Source organism: Theropithecus gelada, chromosome 15, assembly GCF_003255815.1.
Source record: "Theropithecus gelada isolate Dixy chromosome 15, Tgel_1.0, whole genome shotgun sequence".
Classification (NCBI taxonomy): Eukaryota; Metazoa; Chordata; class Mammalia; order Primates; family Cercopithecidae; genus Theropithecus; species Theropithecus gelada.
In genome coordinates this window covers 66786-87631 of record NC_037683.1, presented here as the reverse complement: position 1 = coordinate 87631, position 20846 = coordinate 66786, and the positions used below count along the sequence as shown (strand labels likewise).

The 20846-nt window shown below is 52.8% G+C and overlaps 1 protein-coding gene across 1 annotated transcript in view; it reads left to right on the top strand.

The window, feature by feature from the left end:
• Nucleotides 1-14752, top strand: part of CACNA1B (calcium voltage-gated channel subunit alpha1 B) — a 250674-nt gene extending 235922 nt beyond the window's left edge. Inside the window, 8 exon segments of the mRNA XM_025359441.1 lie at nt 6069-6176; nt 7274-7386; nt 8462-8589; nt 10750-10885; nt 11196-11312; nt 12738-12942; nt 13202-13452; nt 14042-14752. Of these exon segments, the coding sequence (XP_025215226.1) occupies nt 6069-6176; nt 7274-7386; nt 8462-8589; nt 10750-10885; nt 11196-11312; nt 12738-12942; nt 13202-13452; nt 14042-14572 (1589 nt within the window). The 3' untranslated portion in view covers nt 14573-14752.
• The last annotated feature ends 6094 nt before the right edge of the window (nt 14753-20846 follow it).

Here is a 20846-nt window from a genome sequence, read left to right as displayed (position 1 = left end):
GGCTAACAGGGTGAAACCATGTCTCTACTAAAAAATAAAAAAAAAATTAGCCAGGTGTGGTGGCAGGCGCCTGTAGTCCTAGTTACTCCGGATGCTGAGGCAAGAGAATGGCGTGAACCCAGGAGGTGGAGCTTGCAGTGAGCCGAGATCGCGCCACTGCACTCCAGCCTGGTAGACAGAGCAAGACTCTGTCTAAAAAAAAAAAAAAAAAATCAGACTAACAAAATTGATAAAGCCCTACCTGGACTGATCAAGAAGATAGAGAGGGCCGGGCGCGGTGGCTCAAGCCTGTAATCCCAGCACTTTGGGAGGCCGAGACGGGCGGATCACAAGGTCAGGAGATCGAGACCATCCTGGCTAACGAGGTGAAACCCCGTCTCTACTAAAAAAAAAATACAAAAAACTAGCCAGGCGAGGTGGCGGGCGCCTGTAGTCCCAGCTACTCGGGAGGCTGAGGCAGGAGAATGGCGCAAACCCGGGAGGCGGAGCTTGCAGTGAGCCGAGATCCGGCCACTGCACTCCAGCCTGGGCGACAGAGTGAGACTCCGTCTCAAAAAAAAAAAAAAGAAGATAGAGAAGATACACATAACCAATATAAGCAACAAAAGAGGGAACACCACTGCAAGTCCTGTTAAAGTTAAAAAGATAATAAGAGGCCAGGCACAGTGACTCACACCCATAATCCCAACACTTTGGGAGGTCCAGGCAGGAGGATCGCTTGAGGCCAGGAGTTGATGACCAGCCTGGGTAACATAGCAAGAATCTGTCTCTACAAAAAATTGTTTAAAATAATTAGCTGGGCATAGTGGACACACTTGTATTCCCAGCTACTCAAGAGGCTGAGGCAGGATGGATCACTTGAGCCCAGGAGTTTGAGGCTACAGTGAGCTATGATTGTGCCACTGCACTCCAGCCTGAGTGACAGAGTGAGACCCTATCTCTTAAAAATAATAAATTTTAAATAAAGGAATGTAATAAACAACTTTGTGTCCATTTTAACAAATGAAATGGAAAAATTCCTTGAAAAACACAAACTATCAAGCTCACTCAAGAATAGATAACCTCTGCAGTGGCTCATGCCTGTAATCCCAGCACTTTGGGACGCCGAGGTGGACTGATCACGAGGTCAGGAGATCAAGACCATCCTGGCTAACACAGTGAAACCCTGTCTCTACTAAAAATACAAAAAATCAGCTGGGTGTGATGGTGGGCGCCTGTAGTCCCAGCTACTTGGGAGGTTGAGACAGGAGAATGGTGTGAACCCAGGAGGCGGAGTTTGCAGTGAGCCAAGATTGCACCACTGCACTCCAGCCTGGGTGACAGAGCAAGACTCTCAAAAAAAAAAAAAAAAAAAAAGAATAACCAGGTCAGGTGCCCTGGCTTATGCCTGTAATCCCAGCAGTTTTTGTGGTCGAAGGAGGAGGATCACTTGAGCTCAGGAGTTTGAGACCACTCCGGGCAACACAGGGAGCCCCTGGCTCTACAGAAAAATTTAAAAATTAGCTGAATGTGGTGGTGAACGCCTGTGCTCCCAGCTGCTTGGGGAGGCTGAGGTAGGAGGAATCAGCTGTGATGGTACCATTGCACTACAGCCTGGGCAATAGAGTGAAACCCCATCTCAAAAAAAAAAAAAAAAAAGCTTCAGTAATACTATATATATTAAATTAAGTTTAGAGTGGAAAAACCTTCCAAGAAAGACAATTCCAGGTCCAAATGGCTTCATTATTGAAGTCTACCAACTGTTTAAGGAAGAAATAATGCCAATTCTATATAGACTCTTCCAGAAAGTGGAAAAAGGGAATATTTTCCAACTTTTCAGAGGCCAGCTTTGCTCTGATACCAAAACTAGACAAAGACGTGACAAGAAAAGAAAACTACAGACCAATATCCCTTATGAACATAGATTTTTAAAAATCTTCAACATAATCTTTCAGCAAACTGAATTTGTTTTTTTTTTTTTTGATACCGAGTCTTGCTCTGTCGCCCAGGCTGGAGTGCAGTGGTGCGATCTCGGCTCACTACAAGCTCCGCCTCCTGGGTTCACGCCATTCTCCTGCCTCGGCCTCCCGAATAGCTGGGACTACAGGTGCGTGCTACCACGCCTGGCTAACTTTTTTGTATTTTTAGCAGAGACGGGGTTTCACCGTGTTAGCCAGGATGGTCTCGATCTCCTGACCTCGTGATCCACCCGCCTTGGCCTCCCAAAGTGCTGGGATTACAGGCGTGAGCCACCGCGCCCGGCCAAGCTGAATATATTTTAAAAGATAATACCTGATGACACAAGTGGGGTTTACTCCAGGATAAGTTGGGTTCAGTGTTGAAAATCAATCAATATAGTTTACTGTATCAAAGAAGGAAAAGCATATGATTATCTCAATAGATATAGAAAAAGCATTTGACAAAATTCAGTATCCATTCATGTTTTTAAATTTCTCCATGAACTGGGAATTAAGGAAAGCTTCATCCATCATGTATCATAGACTCACTTATACAGTCAATTGATTTTTAACAAACTTGGAAAGGCAATTAATGGAGAAAAGATCATCTTTTCTACAAACAATGCTGGAGAAATTTAGACAATCCAATGCAAAAAGAGAAGCTTTCTTGACATGCCGTTTTAGTTGCTCGGGCTGCCACAACAAAATGCCGCAGCTTAGACAAAAGAAATGTATTTCTGACAGTTTTGGAAGCCAGAAGTCCAAGAGCTTGTGCTTGTGAGGTGGGTGTCACTCTTAGGCCTCTTCTCTTAGCTAGTAAACAGCCATCGTTCTGCTGTGTCCTCACACAGACTTTCCTGTGTGTGTGCATGGAGAGCAAAAGAGCAAGTGGATTTTCAGGTGTCTCCTATGAGACCACTGATTCTGTGGATCAGGGCCCCACACTTAGGATCTCCTAGAACTGATCACCTCCTTACAGGCCCTGTCACCAAATACAGTCGTATCTGGGGGTTAGGGCTTCTACATGTGGACTGGAGTCGGGGACAGCTTAATCCATAGCACATACCTTTTACCCCATACAAAAAATAACTTGAAATGGATTGTAAACAGAAATGTAAAATCTAAAATTATGAAACCTGTGTAGAAAACACAAGGCCAGGTGTTGGCTCACGCCCATAATCCCAGCACTTTGGGAAGCCAAAGCAGGTGGATCAACTGAGGTCATAAGTTCAAGACCAGCCTGGCTAATATGGTGAAACCTGTCTCTACTAAAAATACAAAAAAAAAAAAAAAAAAAAAAAAGGCTGGGCCTGGTGCTGTGCTGTGCACTTGTAGTCCCTGGGAGGCTGAGACAGGAGAATTGCTTGAACCTGGCAGCTGGAGGTTGCAATGAGCTGAGATTGTGCCACTGCCCTCGAGCCTTGGAGACAGACCGACACTCTGTCTCAAATGGAAAAAATCGATAAACTGAACTACAGCAAAACTTTCGCTATATGAAATATATATTTATATTTCAGACAGAGTCTTGCTCTGTTGCCCAGGCTGCAGTGCAGTAGCACAATCTCAGCTCACTGCAGCCTCTGCCTCCGGGGTTCAAACGATTCCCCTGCCTCAGCATCCCAAGTAGCTAGGATTACAGGCACACACCAACACACCCAGCTAATTTTTGTATTTTTAGTAGAGATGGAGTTTTACCATGTTGGCCAGGCTGATCTCGAACTCCTGACCTCAAGTGATCCACTCGCCTCGACTTCCCATAGTGCTGGAATTATAGGCATGAGCCACTGCGCCCCGCCACGAAAGATATTTTTTAAAATGAGGCCAAGTGCAGTGGCTTGTACCTGTAATCCCAGCTTTGATTAACTTTGAGAGAAAAGGGGGGAAGATTGCTGGAATCCAGGAGTTTAAGACCAGATTGGACAACAAAGTGAGGCTCTGTCTCTACAAAAAATAATTTTTATTTATTTATTTATTTTTTTTGGAGACGAAGTCTCGCTCTGTCGCCCAGGCTGGAGTGCAGTGGCCGAATCTCAGCTCACTGCACGCTACGCCTCCCGGGTTTACGCCTTTCTCCTGCCTCAGCCTTGTGAGTAGCTGGGACTACAGGCGCCTGCCACCTTGCCCGGCTAGTTTTTTGTATTTTTTAGTAGAGACGGGGTTTCACCGGGTTAGCCAGGATGGTCTCGATCTCCTGACCTCATGATCTGCCCGTCTCCGCCTCCCAAAGTGCTGGGATTACAGGCTTGAGCCACCGCACCCGGCCTACAAAAAATAATTTTAAAAAATTAGCTGGACATGGTGGCGCATGCCTGTGGTCCCAGCTACTCAGAGGCTGCGGCAGAAGGATTGCCTGAGCCCAGGTGTTCAAGGTTCCAGTGAGCTGTGATCATACTACTACACTCCAGCCTGGGCAACAGATTGAGACCCTGTCTCAAAACAAAACGAAAAACCAGAATGAAAAGCCTAAAACTTAGAGAACATATTTATTAAACACATATCTGCTATAGGATTACTATTCATAATATATGACGAACTGTCACAACTCCCTAAGAAAATAAGCCAACCAAAACAGACAAAAGATTTGAATAGAAATGTCATCAAAGAAGATATATGGAAGGCAGGCAAACACATGCAAAAATGCCTGATATCATTAATCATTAGAGAAATTAAAACAAACAAACAAACAAACATGAGATTACACTCCACGCCACTATAGTTGCCAAAATACTTTTCAGAATGACAATGCTTAGTGCTGAGAGGGCAGAGCGACTGCAATTCTACGTGTTCCCGGTGGGAAAAGAAAATGGTGCAGGCCCTTAGACAGTTTGCAGTTGCTTCTATGGTCCAGCCATTCCATGTGAGAAATGAAAACATACATCCACACAGAATCTACATGCAAAAGTTTACAGCTTGATTCACAATTGCCCAAAACTATAAACAACTTATATGTCCATCAGTTGGCAATGGATAAACAAATGGTACATTCGTACAATTAATACTAAGGAGTAAAAGGAAACATGCTACCGTTGTGTGTGGCAACTTGTATGACTCTCACATGCACCACACTGGGTGAAAGAAGCCAGATTCAAAGGCCAGCGTGCTGTATGATGCCATTGGTGTGACATTCTGGAGTAAAACTATAGGGACCCAAAACACATCAGTGGTGGCAGGGGCTGCCAGTAGGACTAGGGGTTGACTCAAGGGGTCACAGAGGAATTTGGGAGTGATGCAGCTGTTGCATACCTTGATGGTGGTACTAGGTGCATGGGTGTATGAATTTACCAAAGTTCATAGAAAATGAAAAAGGGTGACTCTCACTGCATGTGAATTGTACCTTAATAAACCTGATGTTTAAGAAAGGTGAATCCAATTATTTTATTCCTCTGCTCAAACCCCTCCACTGCCTTCCCTAACCCTCCTGCCCACCCCCTCCATCCACCCTGCCCCGAGGCCTCCCTGGCCCTTTGGGTGACACAGCAGGGCCAGTGTACTCGGGGGCTCCTTTTACCTTCAGGGCACACAGGCTTCCTCTTCGGGAGACTTTGATGGCTGTCCTGTCCACAGCTGAAGCCCTGCTGATATTTCCTGTCCCCTTCCCTACTCTGCTCTTCTTGCCTTGGCACTTTTCACTCTGCGGTACACTTCATTTTTTTTTTTTTAATTGCTGCTTTATTGGTAGACTAAAGCGGTGTCAACTCCAGAAGGGAAGTTTTTTGGCCCCATCACTTGGAACAGTACCTGACGTTTAGTAGGTGTTGAGTAAATATTGTTGAATGAATAGATGAATGGCTGGAGTGCTGCCATCTTCTTCCTAAATCCCCATTGCCCATCCCATGCACACATATGCACATGCGCACAGCGCGCGCACACACATCAGACACACGTGTGCACATGAGGTGGATGCCCTGCTCACCTGCCTCCTCCTCTGGGCAGACTCGCGGCAGGGAGAGCTGTGAGCAGCTTCTGCATCAGCGTTTGTTCCCACTGCACCCTCCTTCTAGCACCATCTGTACCCCGTCTCCCCCTACACCATTCATCTCCCCACCTGCACCAGCTCTGTCCCGTTGGCGGCTGCAGGGCTGCTCCTAACGTCTCTGTCTTTTCCCCTTCCCCACCATCATCCTGGTCTAGCTGGGACAAAGCAGCATCAGTGTGACGCGGAGTTGAGGAAGGAGATTTCCGTTGTGTGGGCCAATCTGCCCCAGAAGACTCTGGACTTGCTGGTACCACCCCATAAGCGTAAGTGTGAGGGTGGGAAATGCCCCCAGCCCGCACCTTTCCTGTCCCACCCAGAGTGGCTGGAGGGCTGTGGAGGTGAGGGCGAGGGACGAAGGGCAGGCCTTCGAGAGGCCTTGGAGGGCGGGCTCACCTCCTCGTGAGTCTGCGCTCAGCTCCAACCAAGCGAGCCCTGGGTGGCAGAGGAGCCGCGGAGATGAGCGTGGGTTTGTTGTGTTGAGCTCCCGGTGTGTGGAATGTATTTTTTAAAATCCGGAGGAGAGGCAGGAGGGGATCCCACAGAGATGTGAGGGAGTGCGGTGAGATGCCCACCTCCATCTTGGAGACGTGAGGGAGCACGGGAGGTGCCCAACTCCATCTTGTGGGAGACGTGAGGGAGCGCGGGGAGGCGCCCAGCTCCATCTTGTGGGAGACGTGAGGGAGCGTGGGGAGGCGCCCAACTCCATCTTGAAGACGTGAGGGAGCGCGGGGGTGCCCACCTCCATCTTGTGGGAGACGTGAGGGAGCGCGGGGAGGCGCCCAGCTCCATCTTGTGGGAGACGTGAGGGAGCGCGGGGAGGCGCCCAACTCCATCTTGTGGGTGACGTGAGGGAGCGCGGGGAGGCGCCCAGCTCCATCTTGTGGGAGACGTGAGGGAGCGCAGGGAGGCGCCCAACTCCATCTTGTGGGAGACGTGAGGGAGCGCGGGGAGGCGCCCAACTCCATCTTGTTGGAGGTGTGAGGGAGCCCCGGGAGGTGTCCAACTCCATCGTGTGGGAGACGTGAGGGAGCGTGGGGAGGTGTCCAACTCCATCTTGCTTTCTGGGGAGGAGACACAGGAAGGGCCCCGCATTAAGCGGGTGGGGATGGCCTCAGCCCGGCTATGAGAGGCCTCAGGAGGAGTCAGGGTAGCGGAGGGCCAGGTCAGCATCTGGAGGAGCCCCTCCAGCATCAGGTAGGCCAAGTCCCGTGTTCTGCCTGAGAGTCCTCTGTCCCACTGCATTTCCAGGAGTCCTTGTGGGGGACGAGGGAAGGGAGACCGTTTCTTCACCTTACTTGCGCCCCCCGTTTCCATGGGTCCTCTGCCCGGTTCTTTGAATCTCAACTGTATTCTCTTCCAGCGGATGAGATGACAGTGGGGAAGGTTTACGCAGCTCTGATGATATTCGACTTCTACAAGCAGAACAAAACCACCAGAGACCAGATGCACCAGGCTCCCGGAGGCCTCTCCCAGGTACCTGGCAGCCCGCAGTTTTCCAGGAAGTAACTGTGATGCCTCCGAGGTTCTGGGCATCCTTCGGGGGTTTGACAACCTGGGAGACGCACACCATTCTTGGAAAAAGTGCCTCAGGAGAAGGAAGATGAGATTCTTGAAGCTACCTCTCTAGCCCCCAAAGTCAGAAACTACACACAGCCTTTAAGCTTTCCGTGAGCTGGCAGTACTGGGCAGCTCCTGACGTAGAAAGCCAGCGCTCAGGGCCAGAAGATGAGGGCTGGGCTGGGTAGTGTTACCGTGGTTACGGGGTGGAAGAGAAGAAGGTGTGAAGACCATTTGAGGAGGATTGTTTAGAGGTGGAAGGAGAACTGTTTTCCCTTCAGACAGAGAGCAAAGAAATTCAGATAGATAGGTTCAGGATCACTGTCTGTTCTGCTCTTGCCTTTGATTGAGATGGTTTGGAACCCATCTTCCCGATGTCATCCTTCCCACACAGCCGTGTCTTCGGTGACCATATGTAGTCTGTCTGCTGGAAAATTGTCCAGGTGTCCAGGGCTTCTGGGCACATTGACCCAACCCTCGGATGGAGAATATGTGGTGCTCAGGCCACACCTTCTATGCTTGTACCTGGGGTAGACATCACTAATCCATCCAGCAGTCTTCCCAAGCCCTGAAATCTCAGAATTCTGCTCAGCCCTACCCTGACCCTAACCCTAACCCTAACACCCACCAGCCAATTCAAGGTGATGATTAGATGGAATATTGTTGCCACCTGTAATCTGGTCTAATCTAGTTGTGTAGACAGGGAAACTGAGGTTTTGAGAGGTGACATGGCTTTCCTGAAGTCACTGACAGGTGAGGTTTTGAGGAGATGATGTAAGGGTCCCTTGGCTTGCTTCACTGTTTTGGTCACATGCTCATATTTAGGGACATATTAGGGAAAGCAAGCGGCCCCTTGCTAAGGGGAAAGAGCCCTTAGGCTGGGCTTGAACATGACCTAGCTTTTGCCCTGTGCCATGTGGTTGGAGCAGGTCGCGGAGGCCACATTGCAGGCCTATTGGAGCTCTTTCCCTTCCCTTTGCCTCCTTTGCAGATGGGTCCTGTGTCCCTGTTCCACCCCCTGAAGGCCACCCTGGAGCAGACGCAGCCAGCTGTGCTCCGAGGAGCCCGGGTTTTCCTTCGACAGAAGAGTTCCACCTCCCTCAGCAATGGCGGGGCCATGTGAGTATCCAGATGCAGGACACAGCTGAACAGGAGGAGGCCCAAATCCAGTAAAGAGGGAAGCAGACGTCCCATTTCCTCGACCTCCCTGGCCCTCACGTCCACTGGCCTCTGGGTTAACCAGCTTAGAGGCATCCGAGGGACATGTCTGCCACCCGACCCTGCACTTGGGCCCTTAGCAACCCTCCAAGGACAGAGATCCCCCAGGTCACATCTCAGTTCTCAGGGGCTGGCTCTGCTACAGGTGCTCGTTGTACTTGCTGCCTGAGAGCAGTCAAGGGCTCTTCCTTTGCTGGGTTCTGTGGCAGACTTTAGAATTGTTTCCTGTGACATTAGGTGCCTTGTTGAACCCACCTTCCTAACAGCACTTAGACCACCACGTCCCATTCCCAACACACGTACCTGCTTCCCTTTCAGAGAAGAGGCCCCTGCCCCTGCTCCTCATCGGCCCTCTGTGCCAGCAGTTGCTGAGATTCCACCTCCATCTGCTACCCCTTTCTGTCAGTGGCCTCCTACTGCTCTGATCTTTCTAACCCTGAAAGGCACTTTTCATCTTAGATCTCCACTTTGGTACTGATTTCTGAAGCTGTTATGTTTTGTAAACAAATTGGTAAGGTTGTTTTGTATTACTTAACTCTTGCCACAATATTTCTTGGTGACAAATCACTCAGAAGCAGGTGACTTAAAAGAACCATCACTTTTTCCCACTGTGGCCCAGAAAAGTGTGCTCCCAAATCTCAGGACCCAGATCCTGGGGGCTGACTCCCGAGCCCCTGGCAGTCCCCCGTTCCCACACTCTGCTTTCGGCATGCTGGTGGAAACCTTCCTTGCATTTAAAGTCCTGATTCTGACTGTATGTATCGGTGGGAGGAGATAGTGAGGTGTCTGGGGTTTATCTAAGCCAGGCTTTCAGCAGGAAATTTGAGCTTCTGTTATTTCTGTGATGATAGTTTCTACCTAAATCAATTACAACTGCAAGTTAGAGAACACCCACTCAGACTGGATCTGGCGAGGGTATTTATTGAGCTATTTAGTGAGCGGGTTGAGCACACCCCTGGCCTTGGACTTGGTGTTTTTTCAGGATTAGCAGTGCATTAGGAGCCAGCTCCGGTTCTCCTGACCACCCCTCCTCTCAGCACCAGCCTGCCACTGCGGCTGCTCTGTGCCCAGTGCCAGCAGGGGCTGCAGTGCCTGGTCCGTGCAGCAGTGTGTGTGGTCCATTTAGAACATCAGGCTCCAGTCTGAGTTCAGAGTTATCAGTGCCACTCAACCTGCATGACTAAGAATGTAGTCAGTGCTTCACTGAACGTGGGAATGAGCACTCACCCAAACACATTCCATGCCAGTTGGGAGACACGTGATGAGAAATACCAGTGCGGGAGCATCTCCGGGTGGGGCTATTGGGGCAGGTGTATGGACAGCATGTGTGGGGTGGCCTCTGCAAGAAGGCTGCACCCCAGCAGAGAGCCGAGGGATGGAAAGGCTCGTCGTGGCTTTTGGTGGGGGGTCAGAGAAGTAAGGAGGAGCCACCAGCAAGGGACTCCTGAGGGAGGAAGCCCCTGGAGGACGAAGCCCAAAGAGTCCTGGGCGAGGCCCCCTACCCCCCATCCCAGCCCGTCCCCTCCATGACAGCTTTGCCCTCACCTGTCCCAGCCTGTCCTCTCCATGACAGTTTCTCTCGCTGTCTGCTGGCATAGGCAGGACTTCTTCAGCTACTGTCCTAACGCAGGCTGTACACATGTGGCCCCACTCCTTCCCAGGTTAGTCCTGTGCGGCAAGGACAACCCCTGCTCACACTTCACAGATCAGCTCCTTGTCCGGAGGAGGGGGTGACGGGCCCAGGCCCCCCCTCAGATTTGAGCACTGTGGGGCTGTAAGCTGGTGCTCTGCATCCTCTCTGCCACTCTGAATTCCTTCCTGCTCTGACTTTGTTTTAGATCCATGTCCTTTGATGAGGCTTTGCTTGGGTCCAGCGTGCACAGGCCATGTTGGTACTCTTGTGTTCAAGGGAGGGCTCAGTTCAGCCCAGAACAGGGTGGCCAAGCCCCCCGACCTCTGCTGCGTGTGGTGGAGACATCTGGCAGGTTGAAGCACCAGGCTATTGGTGAGGCATCTGCAGCCTCTGACCCTACAGGAATCTCTTTGTCTTCTCTGCCATAGACAAAACCAAGAGAGTGGCATCAAGGAGTCTGTCTCCTGGGGCACTCAAAGGACCCAGGATGGGCCCCACGAGGCCAGGCCACCCCTGGAGCGTGGCCACTCCACAGAGATCCCTGTGGGGCAGTCAGGAGCACTGGTGAGCACTCCGGGGGGCTAGTGAGACTGGGTTGGGGGATGTGTGGACAGGGATGGGGGATGTTTGAGACTGGGATGGGGGACGTGTGAGACCAGGGTGGAGGACGTGTGAGACTGGGGTAGGGGATATATGAACAGGGAATGGGGGGTGTGTGAGACTAGGATGGGGGACGTTTGAACAGCAGTGGGGGTTAGGTGAGACTGAGATGGATTTGGGTGAGACAGCAGTGCCTCATGGGGTGAGTCTGGATGGGGTCAGATGAGTCCGTGGTGCCTTGTGTGGTGGGACTAGGCGAGTGCTATATCTACAGGCTGTGGACGTTCAGATGCAGAGCATGACCCGGAGGGGCCCTGATGGGGAGCCCCAGCCTGGGCTGGAGAGCCAGGGTCGAGCAGCCTCCATGCCCCGCCTTGCGGCTGAGACTCAGGTAGGTGGTCTGGGAGGGTCCAGGCCCTGGGCCAGGCAAATGAGGGGTGGGGAAGTGGGAGTGTGGCTCTGGGCTTCCTGCAGGTGAGGAGACCTGGGGTGGAAAGGGCTGGGGTCCATGTGTGGAGCTCTTTGCTGAGGCGGGAGCAGGGACCTCGGGCAGCCCTGACTGGGCGCCAACAGAGGTGCAGCCTGGACGCCTTCAGCACCCGAGGCTTCTCAAGAGGGTGGGTCAGGTCCATTAGATGCTGCTGGGACAGCTGTGCCTATTCTCAGCCTCCCATCAGAGGCCATGGGGCGTAGGGGCCCCCACTCTGGCCCTGCCATGTTCTCCTCCTCCTCTCCGGGTTTCTATTCCCCAGACACCCCCCACCCTCATCTGGAAAATCTCACCAACACCTCAGTCCCCTCTGCCACATGTGGCTCTGCGGAGGACCCTCCCTGCTCATGGGCAGGCAGTCCCTGGACCACTTCCACTACCCAGCTCCTTGCTGGGCTCGCCTCTTTCTGGGACATGCACGTTGGATTAAGGAAGAGGAAGCTCTGGCGGGGGGGTGGCTGCAGCCCCTTGTGTTTCCTGGCGGAGGCTCCTTCCATGAGGACACTGGGAGGGTCGCCCCTCCGAGGCCAATCTGAGAACACTGTGCCCAGACCTCCGAGGCCTCGGAGTTGCTGCAGGGCTTCACCTGCAACCTGAGCCTGCTTCAGTTGGCCAAAAGTGACCAGAGCCCCGTGCCACCCCTGTCCCTCGGCCTACTTGGGCTGTGGAGTTGTGGATCTGAACCTTGTCTGTGGCTCCTTTCCCATCCCACTGCTGTGGCCAGCAAACCCTTTTCCTCTCCTCCCTCTTGCGGTTTTCTTCTCTTCCCACCTGTCCTTCCTCTCTTGTCTCTTTTCCCATCCGACGGTGCCCTCCTGGGTGCTACCTGGTGGGTGGGTGCAGGCTGAGCCTCCCTGTAGCCTATGCTGGGGCCGCCTCCTTCACACATGTGATGCATTGGCGGCTGTGGGTGAGTTTACCTGGGAGGGGTGGGCCCTCCCCTCCCAGGTGTCTTCCACAGGTCCTGATTCCAGCCGTGGAAGCAGCTTGGGGGCCAGTCCACCCCAGATACACCAGGCAGAGTGATCCCACTGCAGCCAGCTGAGGTGTCTCTGGGCCCCACTCAGGGTTCTTCCAACCAAGCCAGCCGCCTTTCTTTTCCTGGCAGGGCACACGGGATGGGGTGGCAGAACTCAGGCACTGTCTGCCCCCAGCCTACCCACCTGAGTTCCCATCTCAGGCCTGGGTCCTTCTGACTGTGAGACCAAGATGGGGGACGTGTGGGCCTGCTCCACGACCCCTTCCCATGCCTGCCTCCCCGCTGACCCTGGTGCCTCCCCTAGGCCCACTGTCAGTCCTTTGCCCACCCCGGTCCTTTGCTCACAGCCCATCACAGATGCCAGCCCCATGAAGCGCTCCATCTCCACGCTGGCCCAAAGGCCCCGCGGGACTCATCTCTGCAGCACCACCCCGGACCGCCCACCCCCTAGCCAGGCACCACACCACCACCACCACCGCTGCCACCGCCGCAGGGACAGGAAGCAGAGGTCCCTGGAGAAGGGGCCCAGCCTGTCTGCCGATACGGATGGTGGTGCGTGTGGAGGGGCCCAGGGAGCCCCTCAGGGAGCTGTGGCCTGAGTCAGGGGGTCCAAGCAGCCCATGGGGTACCCTCTTCCTTTTTGGGCCTCATGACCCCATAACCAGCCGGAGCAGGGTGGGGCTGAGGCCCAGGCCCTAACCCTCACCCTAGTCCTCCCCTGGCACCGCCTGAATTCTGTCCTGTTGGCCCCGGGGGTCAGGGGTCCCTGCCTTGGGCCTGGCCATGCTAACTTCTTCTCTTCCCTGGCCAGCACCAAGCAGTGCTGCGGGGCCAGGGCTGCCCCCGGGAGAGGGGCCTACAGGCTGCCGGCGGGAACGAGAGCGCCGGCAGGAGCGGGGCCGGTCCCAGGAGCGGAGGCAGCCCTCATCCTCCTCCTCGGAGAAGCAGCGCTTCTACTCCTGCGACCGCTTTGGGGGCCGTGAGCCCCCCAAGCCCAAGCCCTCCCTTAGCAGCCACCCCACGTCGCCAACAGCTGGCCAGGAGCCAGGTCCCCACCCACAGGTAAGAGGAATAGGTGAGAAGGTCAGGGCCCAGCTGCCTCTCCCTTGGCCCAGCACCACTGTCCCACAGGTCCCTCCCTCTCCCCAGGGCCTCCCCACTGCCCTTTGTTGTTCCCAGCAACCCCAGGGGCTGGGCACCCCCTCTGTGCCCTGTCCTGGAGCCCGCGTCTGCACCCTACCCCAGCTGTGTTCTCCTCAAGCTCCTGCCTGGGTCACCCTGGGATGGTGGTTCTGTGTCCTCATCCTCTTTCAGACCTGGGCCCCCAAATCCTCACCTCTCTCTCAGTCACTTCTTGACTCTCCTTCCCTGACCGTGGTTGTTGGGCTTTTGTTTTGTCCTTTTCCCTGGCCCTAGCCTGTCCCTTCCCATCACCTGCTCTCCCCCACCCCATTCCTGGGCCTGACCGTGACCATCGCCCTCCTGCACACACAGGTGCCTGTTGCCTCCCTGGCCACCGCGGCCCAGTTTGTCCACCATTGCCTCCCTCTCTCCTCTCATCCCCCCAGGCACCTGCGTGTGATGTGCTCTGTCTGTTGGTTCGGCTTTTTGTTTTTTTATCTTTGATTTGTTCTGGTCCATTTTTGTGTAGGGCAGTGGTTCCGTGAACGGGAGCCCCTTGCTGTCAACATCTGGTGCTAGCACCCCCGGCCGTGGTGGGCGGAGGCAGCTCCCCCAGACACCCCTGACTCCCCGCCCCAGCATCACCTACAAGACCGCCAACTCCTCACCCATCCACTTCGCCGGGGCTCAGACCAGCCTCCCTGCCTTCTCCCCGGGCCGGCTCAGCCGTGGGCTTTCTGAACACAACGCCCTGCTGCAGAAAGACCCCCTCAGCCAGCCCCTGGCCCCTGGTTCTCGAATCGGCTCTGACCCTTACCTGGGGCAGCGTCTGGACAGCGAGGCCTCTGTCCACGCCCTGCCTGAGGACACGCTCACTTTCGAGGAGGCTGTGGCCACCAACTCAGGCCGCTCCTCCAGGACTTCCTACGTGTCCTCCCTGACCTCCCAGTCTCACCCTCTCCGCCGCGTGCCCAATGGTTACCACTGCACCCTGGGACTCAGCTCAGGCGGCCGAGCACGGCACAGCTACCACCACCCTGACCAAGACCACTGGTGCTAGCTGCACCGTGACTGCTCAGACGCCTGCATGCAGCAGGCGTGTGTTCCAGTGGATGAGTTTTATCATCCACACGGGGCAGCAGCCCCTGGGGGGAGGCCTCGCCCACCTTGGTGAGGCTCCTGCGGCCCCTCCCTCCCTCTCCTTCCCTCTTTTACTCTAGACGACGAATAAAGCCCTGTTAGAGGATGCGGCTCTCTGTCCCCTTCCTGTCCTGCCTTCCTGGGTCTCGTACCACACACCAGACCCTAAAGCGCAGGCTGCTGTGTGTAGCTGAGAAGGACCCAGGAGTCCAAATCCCGTGTCCTGGGACTCAGCATCCAGGGTGGCTTGGAGCCGTTGTGAGGAGCTCTGCGTCCTGTGGGGAGCACCCTTCACGCGGCCGTGCAGCACAGAGAAGCAGGGCCCACCTGAAAGCGCGCCGAGACCTCGGGACGGAGGGGATGGGAAGGGGAAACAGTCGTGGCTTGTGCAGCCCGCCAGTGTCAGTGAACGCTCGCTCAGACACGCTCTGTCCCTCCCTGGACACCGTCAGCCCCACAGGGACTGAGTTGGAAAGTGTTCTTACTGTGGTTTTGATTTTTAATTGCAACACCTCTCAGTCTTGTCACTTCTATATACTTGATGTAGAAAAAATAGAAAACCAGAAAAATGGGGAAGGAAATGTTCACATAACTTTAAAAAATCAAACCTGTGGAAGAAAGATGTCAGCTTTTTGCCACGTGTCTTTGTGGCTTATGTGAGGGAGACTCCCTGTGCAGCCCTGTCCAGTCCAGGTGGATCCCAGACGGCCCCTGACTCTGCTGCTCTTGACCAAGTGCCTGACCGCCAGGCCCTCACCCAGGCACCTGGGCACTGTGGTGTGAGGCGAGGCCTCGGGAACCATCGTGGCCGGTTGTTGTGAAAAGTACTCAAAATGGCAGCCAGGTAGCAAGCCCTTGCCAGTGGAGGGTACTGGATGTCATGGTGGGAAACAAGGCAGCCATTTGTTGTCCTCCTCCCACGAGTGGAAGGGGTTTCCAGGGAAGCCACAGGGTGGCTGACCATGTGCTTGTGTGAGGCATTTTCAGTTTGTTCTGCATCTGATTCTCAGGGCACATTCTGTGGTGTGTGAAATAGGTTTCCGTCCACACACAGCAGAAGAGAGGGAAAGGCTGGCAGGAAGGAGGGAGACGTTGGCTGGGGGCTTGGATGTAGGGCCGTCAGGGCAGGAGGGAGGAAACCCCAGCTGGAATGAAACTCAGAGCAAGTGACCAAGGGAGGACACCTGACGCCCAGCACTGTCCTGGCGCCAGACACGGAGCAGGCAGTCAAGTGAGGTCTGACCCCCATGGCCATGCTCAGGAGAGAAAGACCATGCTCAGGACACTGTCCAAGGTGCACAAGCTGCTGGGAGGCCCTTTGTTTTGTGAAGAAAGGGAGCATTTAGAGCAGTTAGTGGTGGTGTGTCCTCCGTGTTCTGAAATTCCAGATGATCTGTGTTGGATTCTTGGCTTCTACCCCATGATTCTCCTCAAAGAAGTTGTGTGTGATGCGTGTGTGTGTGTCTGTGTCACAGGAGGCACAGTGCCTGTGCAGGTGTGCTCAGTGTGTGGATGTCATTAACCCATAGGGCTATGCAACAAAAGACACATTTACTAGAAATAAAACACACAAGACCGCTGCCTGGTCTCGGGGTTCAGCATGATTGTGACCAAACCTTTTTATAGAATTTCCTTACCTGAAGGCACAACGCTCTGGAACTTTAACGATAACAGAGTATTTTATTCCAATAGAATAAACCAGGAATCTCGGACTATGCATGTGATCACTGTGCTCATGTTGCAAAGTAGAAGGATGTGTATTTTGACTGATGTTTTGTCTCTTGTTCCCCCGCCCCCAGCCCATGTTATCTTGGGTGTCAAATGTGTCCATTCCATGCAGAACCACAGCCATTTCCCCAGGCAGTGTTGGGTCAAGAAACCACTTTTCTAGACCCACACAGCCTAGCTGGCTTGTCTGGACTCTTCTAGGCATTGGAATTGATGAAAACTACAGGGAGCGGGGAAAGGAGACATTATGTCTTGTTTTCCTGACTTTGGGTTTTGTTTCTCACTGTGTCTTCTCCAGCTATCATATATGTCCCCTGAATCTCATAGTGAGTTGCCAAATTTGAAATGCATCACCCAGTTGTCTGCATCTGGAACCAGTCAAGCAGTGGCTGTAGTTTGAACAAGTTATGTGTGCATGTAACATATATACATATATACATATATACAAGTATGTGCATGATAATGTATATCTTCGTACTTTTTGATACAATGTATTCATTTAATTTTTAATTATATTTGATATAAATCAAAGGTTTGTTGCAAAACTTTATATTTAAGAAGTGTTAAAAAAAAAAAAAAAAGTCCCAACCATGCAACACAACTGGGACCTACTTAAAAAAAATTCTGTGATTGACTAGTTTGCTGCCTGAGTAATATTTATCAGCCAAACTTTGGATTCTGCTATTGTTTCTACAATGACATTTTGTATGAAGCAAAGTCCTTGAATTAAAATAAAAACTTAGCAAAAAATCAAAAAACCCCACCATGCTGCCATTGGTATATGCAAGGGTGTGGGCCTGGGGTGCCCTGCCAGAAGGGGTCAGAAGAAAGTGAGAACTGCAGTTTGTTGTTGTCGATTGTGACAGAGTCTTGCTCTTGTTGCCCAGGCTAGAGTGCAGTGAGGCAATCTCAGCTCACTGCAACCTCTGCCTCCTGGGTTGAAGCAATTCTCCTGTCTCAGCCTCCCGAGTAGCTGGGATTACAGATGCACACCACCAAGCCCAATACAAAATAATTTTTGTATTTTTAGTAATGACAGGGTTTCACCATGTTGGCCAGGCTGGTCTCGAACTCCTGACCTCAAGTGATCTGCCTGCCTTGGCCTCCCAAAGTGCTGGGATTACAGATGTGAGCCACCATGCCTGGCCTGCAGTTTGTTTTCAGTGCAAGTATGGGATCAGGTTTTGAGAGTGTGGTGAGGATCAAGGGAGGCACTTGGCAAGAGGAGGCAGATTCAGCTTCCCTGGGGATTAGGGTTAGGGTTGGTTAAGATTACAGTGGTGGGTTGGGGTTGGGGTTGGATAGATGGTAGAGGAGGTTCTGGGAGGCTAAGTCTGGGGCACAGAGCTCCTCTTAAGATGCCCCAATAATCATTCACTCTGCAGTTAAAATGTCAGGATATTGCTAGCTACATGCTGGTAAGGACAAAGGGAACATTCTTAAGAGAAACCTGGCACCATAAGTACAGATTAGGGCAGAGAAGGACGTTCAAAAGAGATAGGCAGGCACAGTAGGTACAGACATGACCACTGTAGGACCTTCCTGGAGTGGCAGGAAGGAGCCCAGCCCCAGCAGTGGAGTCACACTGATCACTGCACATATGTGTCAACCAACAGTGAGGGGGTCCCACAAGCCTAGGTGGGGCAAGTCAGGGATCTAAGGAAGGAGCAGGAAAACCAGACAAAAGAGGTGGAGACTTGAGGAATGTGAAGAAGTTCAACAGAAAACTCCCTGCTCAGGACCCTGGGACTGCTTTCTTGCAGATCAGCCCCACTCCTCCCTTGAGGCGTACTTATTTTTTCTACAATATGCTCTTTATATTTCTTTTCAATGAAGTTATCTGCCATCTTTGTACTGCCTCTTGGTGAAAATCTTTATTTCAAGTTAGACAAGAACTGGGACATCAGATCTCCCCAGTATTAGCTCCGTTTCAGTTTGAATTTGCAGAATCGATAGCGCTGAACAACCTGCGCTCCAAGTTTAAGTGGTGTAGGAAGAGGCCAGCAGGGGGTGCTCGGCTGTCACACTGGGAGCAAGAGGGCCCTGCAGTGTCCCCAGCCGCCAGCAGGGGGCGTGCCGCCACTACACTGGGAGCAAGAGGGCCCTGCAGTGCCCTGGCCGCCAGCAGGGGGTGCACGGGCACCACACCATGAGCAAGAGGGCCCTGCAGTGCCCTGGTTTCCAGCAGGAGGCGCAAGGCCATGACACCGTGAGCAAGAGATCCCTGCAGTGCCCCCCAGCTGCCAACAGGGGGCGCCGGTGTCTACACCGTGAGCAACTGGGCCCTGCAGTGCCCTCGGCTGCCAGCAGGGGGCGCCAGCCACACCCCTGCCCCTTCCCGCTCCGCATCATCAGCAAGAGGGCCCGGAGGCCACCAGCAGGGCGTCCACACCGGGCCGATGCGAGGGTGAAGCCCGCGTTCTCCTCAGCACAGACCCAGAGGGCACCGCCTCACTTTGGGACAACTCGTGACCACGGTGAGTAAAATCCCTCCTGTTTACAGCCCTGACTACTGAGGGTCAGAGACCAGTAAGAGGGGTTGGTGTGGAAAACTGGAACCCAAAAGCCCCTCTGAATCCTGTGCACGGAAGTTCTCCCCACCCAAGGCGAGGTGAGCACAGTGCCAGGTCCACACCGCGGCCTTGGAACACCAATGGAGCGTTCCTAATGCAGATATGACTCCCAAATACGAATATGTCACTCGCAGGGCTCATGTAACAAACACCTGGAACGCGAATGCACTGCCTCAATACGGAAATGTTAATATAAAACCCGGTGCTCCCCACGCGGCCCTGCAGTCCCGGCTCATAATAATGGACACCGACATAATCAATACAAACGTAGCCTCCAGCTGCTCACAGCTGCTGCTGAGCTGGAGCTGCCTCAGGCTCGGCCTCCACGGTGGAGTTTGTTGTCGTATCTGCTTCACGGACGTGGAATTGACACAGTTGTTTTCACTGCTTCCCAGTAATTCCATACTTTCAGGAAACTTGGCAACGGCGGTAGTGTGGAGTTTTCTTTCTCTTTTCTCTCAGATTCCTCCGTGGTTGTTGCTGAGCCAGATCTGCAACTTCACAGAAAACAGCCCAGTGTTTTTCACCCAAAACGGAGACCCCTCCCAGGTAAGCGCCAGGTGACCCCAGCACAGGAGGCCTCGCTCCTGCCTGAGGGTCAGGTCCGCAGGCCCGTGTTTCACTTTGCAGCAGCCCCGGCTGGGTGGAAAATCTCTCTTTCCATCTGGGTCCAGTTTTCCTTTTCTGGAGCCTTCGCAGAGGGGAAGAGCAGAGCTGCCCCCAGGCTGGGTCTGCACAGCGGTTCCCCCTGGGCAGGTACCGACGCTGCACTCCAGGTGGGAACTCGCAGCCTCTGGCCATGCCCTGCTCAGCACAGTCCCCCGGAGGAGCAGAGACCCACCCACACCCCATAGAGCTCTCAGGGTGATTGTGACAAAACTCTCCTTTACAAACAAGTCTCATCCCATCACTCTCCTTATTTAACTCTAACGATGATTTCCCACTGGGCTCAGAACAGGGATCGCAGAACTGACCTGCCCCCAGTCCCTGAGCGCTCCCACCTGCTGCCGTCTCCTGCCCAGTCCAGCCCAGCCCAGCCCAGCTGCCTGCTTTGCGGCCCCCACCTACAGGGACACAGCAGGCTCTTGGGGGTCTTGGGAACTCTACGCACATCCAACACCCCCTTATCAAATACTCTAAGATTCTGTCTACCTAGATCCTTAAAGTCACAGTGGTTATGATGTCTAACAACACAACTGTTCTAACGTGATTTTTTTAGACAAAAAAAAAAAAAAGTTTGGTAGATCATATGTGAGAATCATCCTTAATTTATAAATCAAGGAAATAGATACATAAAAGCAGAGTCCATATTTGGGATAATCAGTAAAGAAAAATAAAATCTCAATGCAGAATGAAAGGCAAAGGGCACAATTGATCATTGAAATTTCATAAGAGTTTACTGGACAGAATATTACCTTACTGTATTTTCCAACCCTGTGTGTGTGTATGTGTGTGCATATCACACACACACCAGTTGCAAAAAATTTCAGGTTTAAACACTTATGTTTCCTTTTTTTTTTTTTTTTTGAGATGGAGTCTGGCTCTGTCACCCAGGCTGGAGTGCAGTGGTGTGATCTCAGCTCACTGCAACCTCCACCTCCCAGGTTCAAGTGATTCTCCTGCCTCAGCCTACCGAGTAGTTGGAATTACAGGTGCCTGCCACCACGCCCGGCTAATGTTTGTATTTTTAGTAGAGATGGAGTTTCACCATGTTGGCCAGCTGGTCTAGAACTCCTGACCTCAGGTGATCTGCCTGCCTCCGTTTCCCAAAGTGCTGGGATTAGAGGTGTGAGCCACCTCGCCTTGCTCACTCATATTTACTTAATTAGTCAATACAGTTGATTAAGAAGTTAGGATTAGGGTTAGGGGTTAGGGTTAGGATTAGTTTTAGGG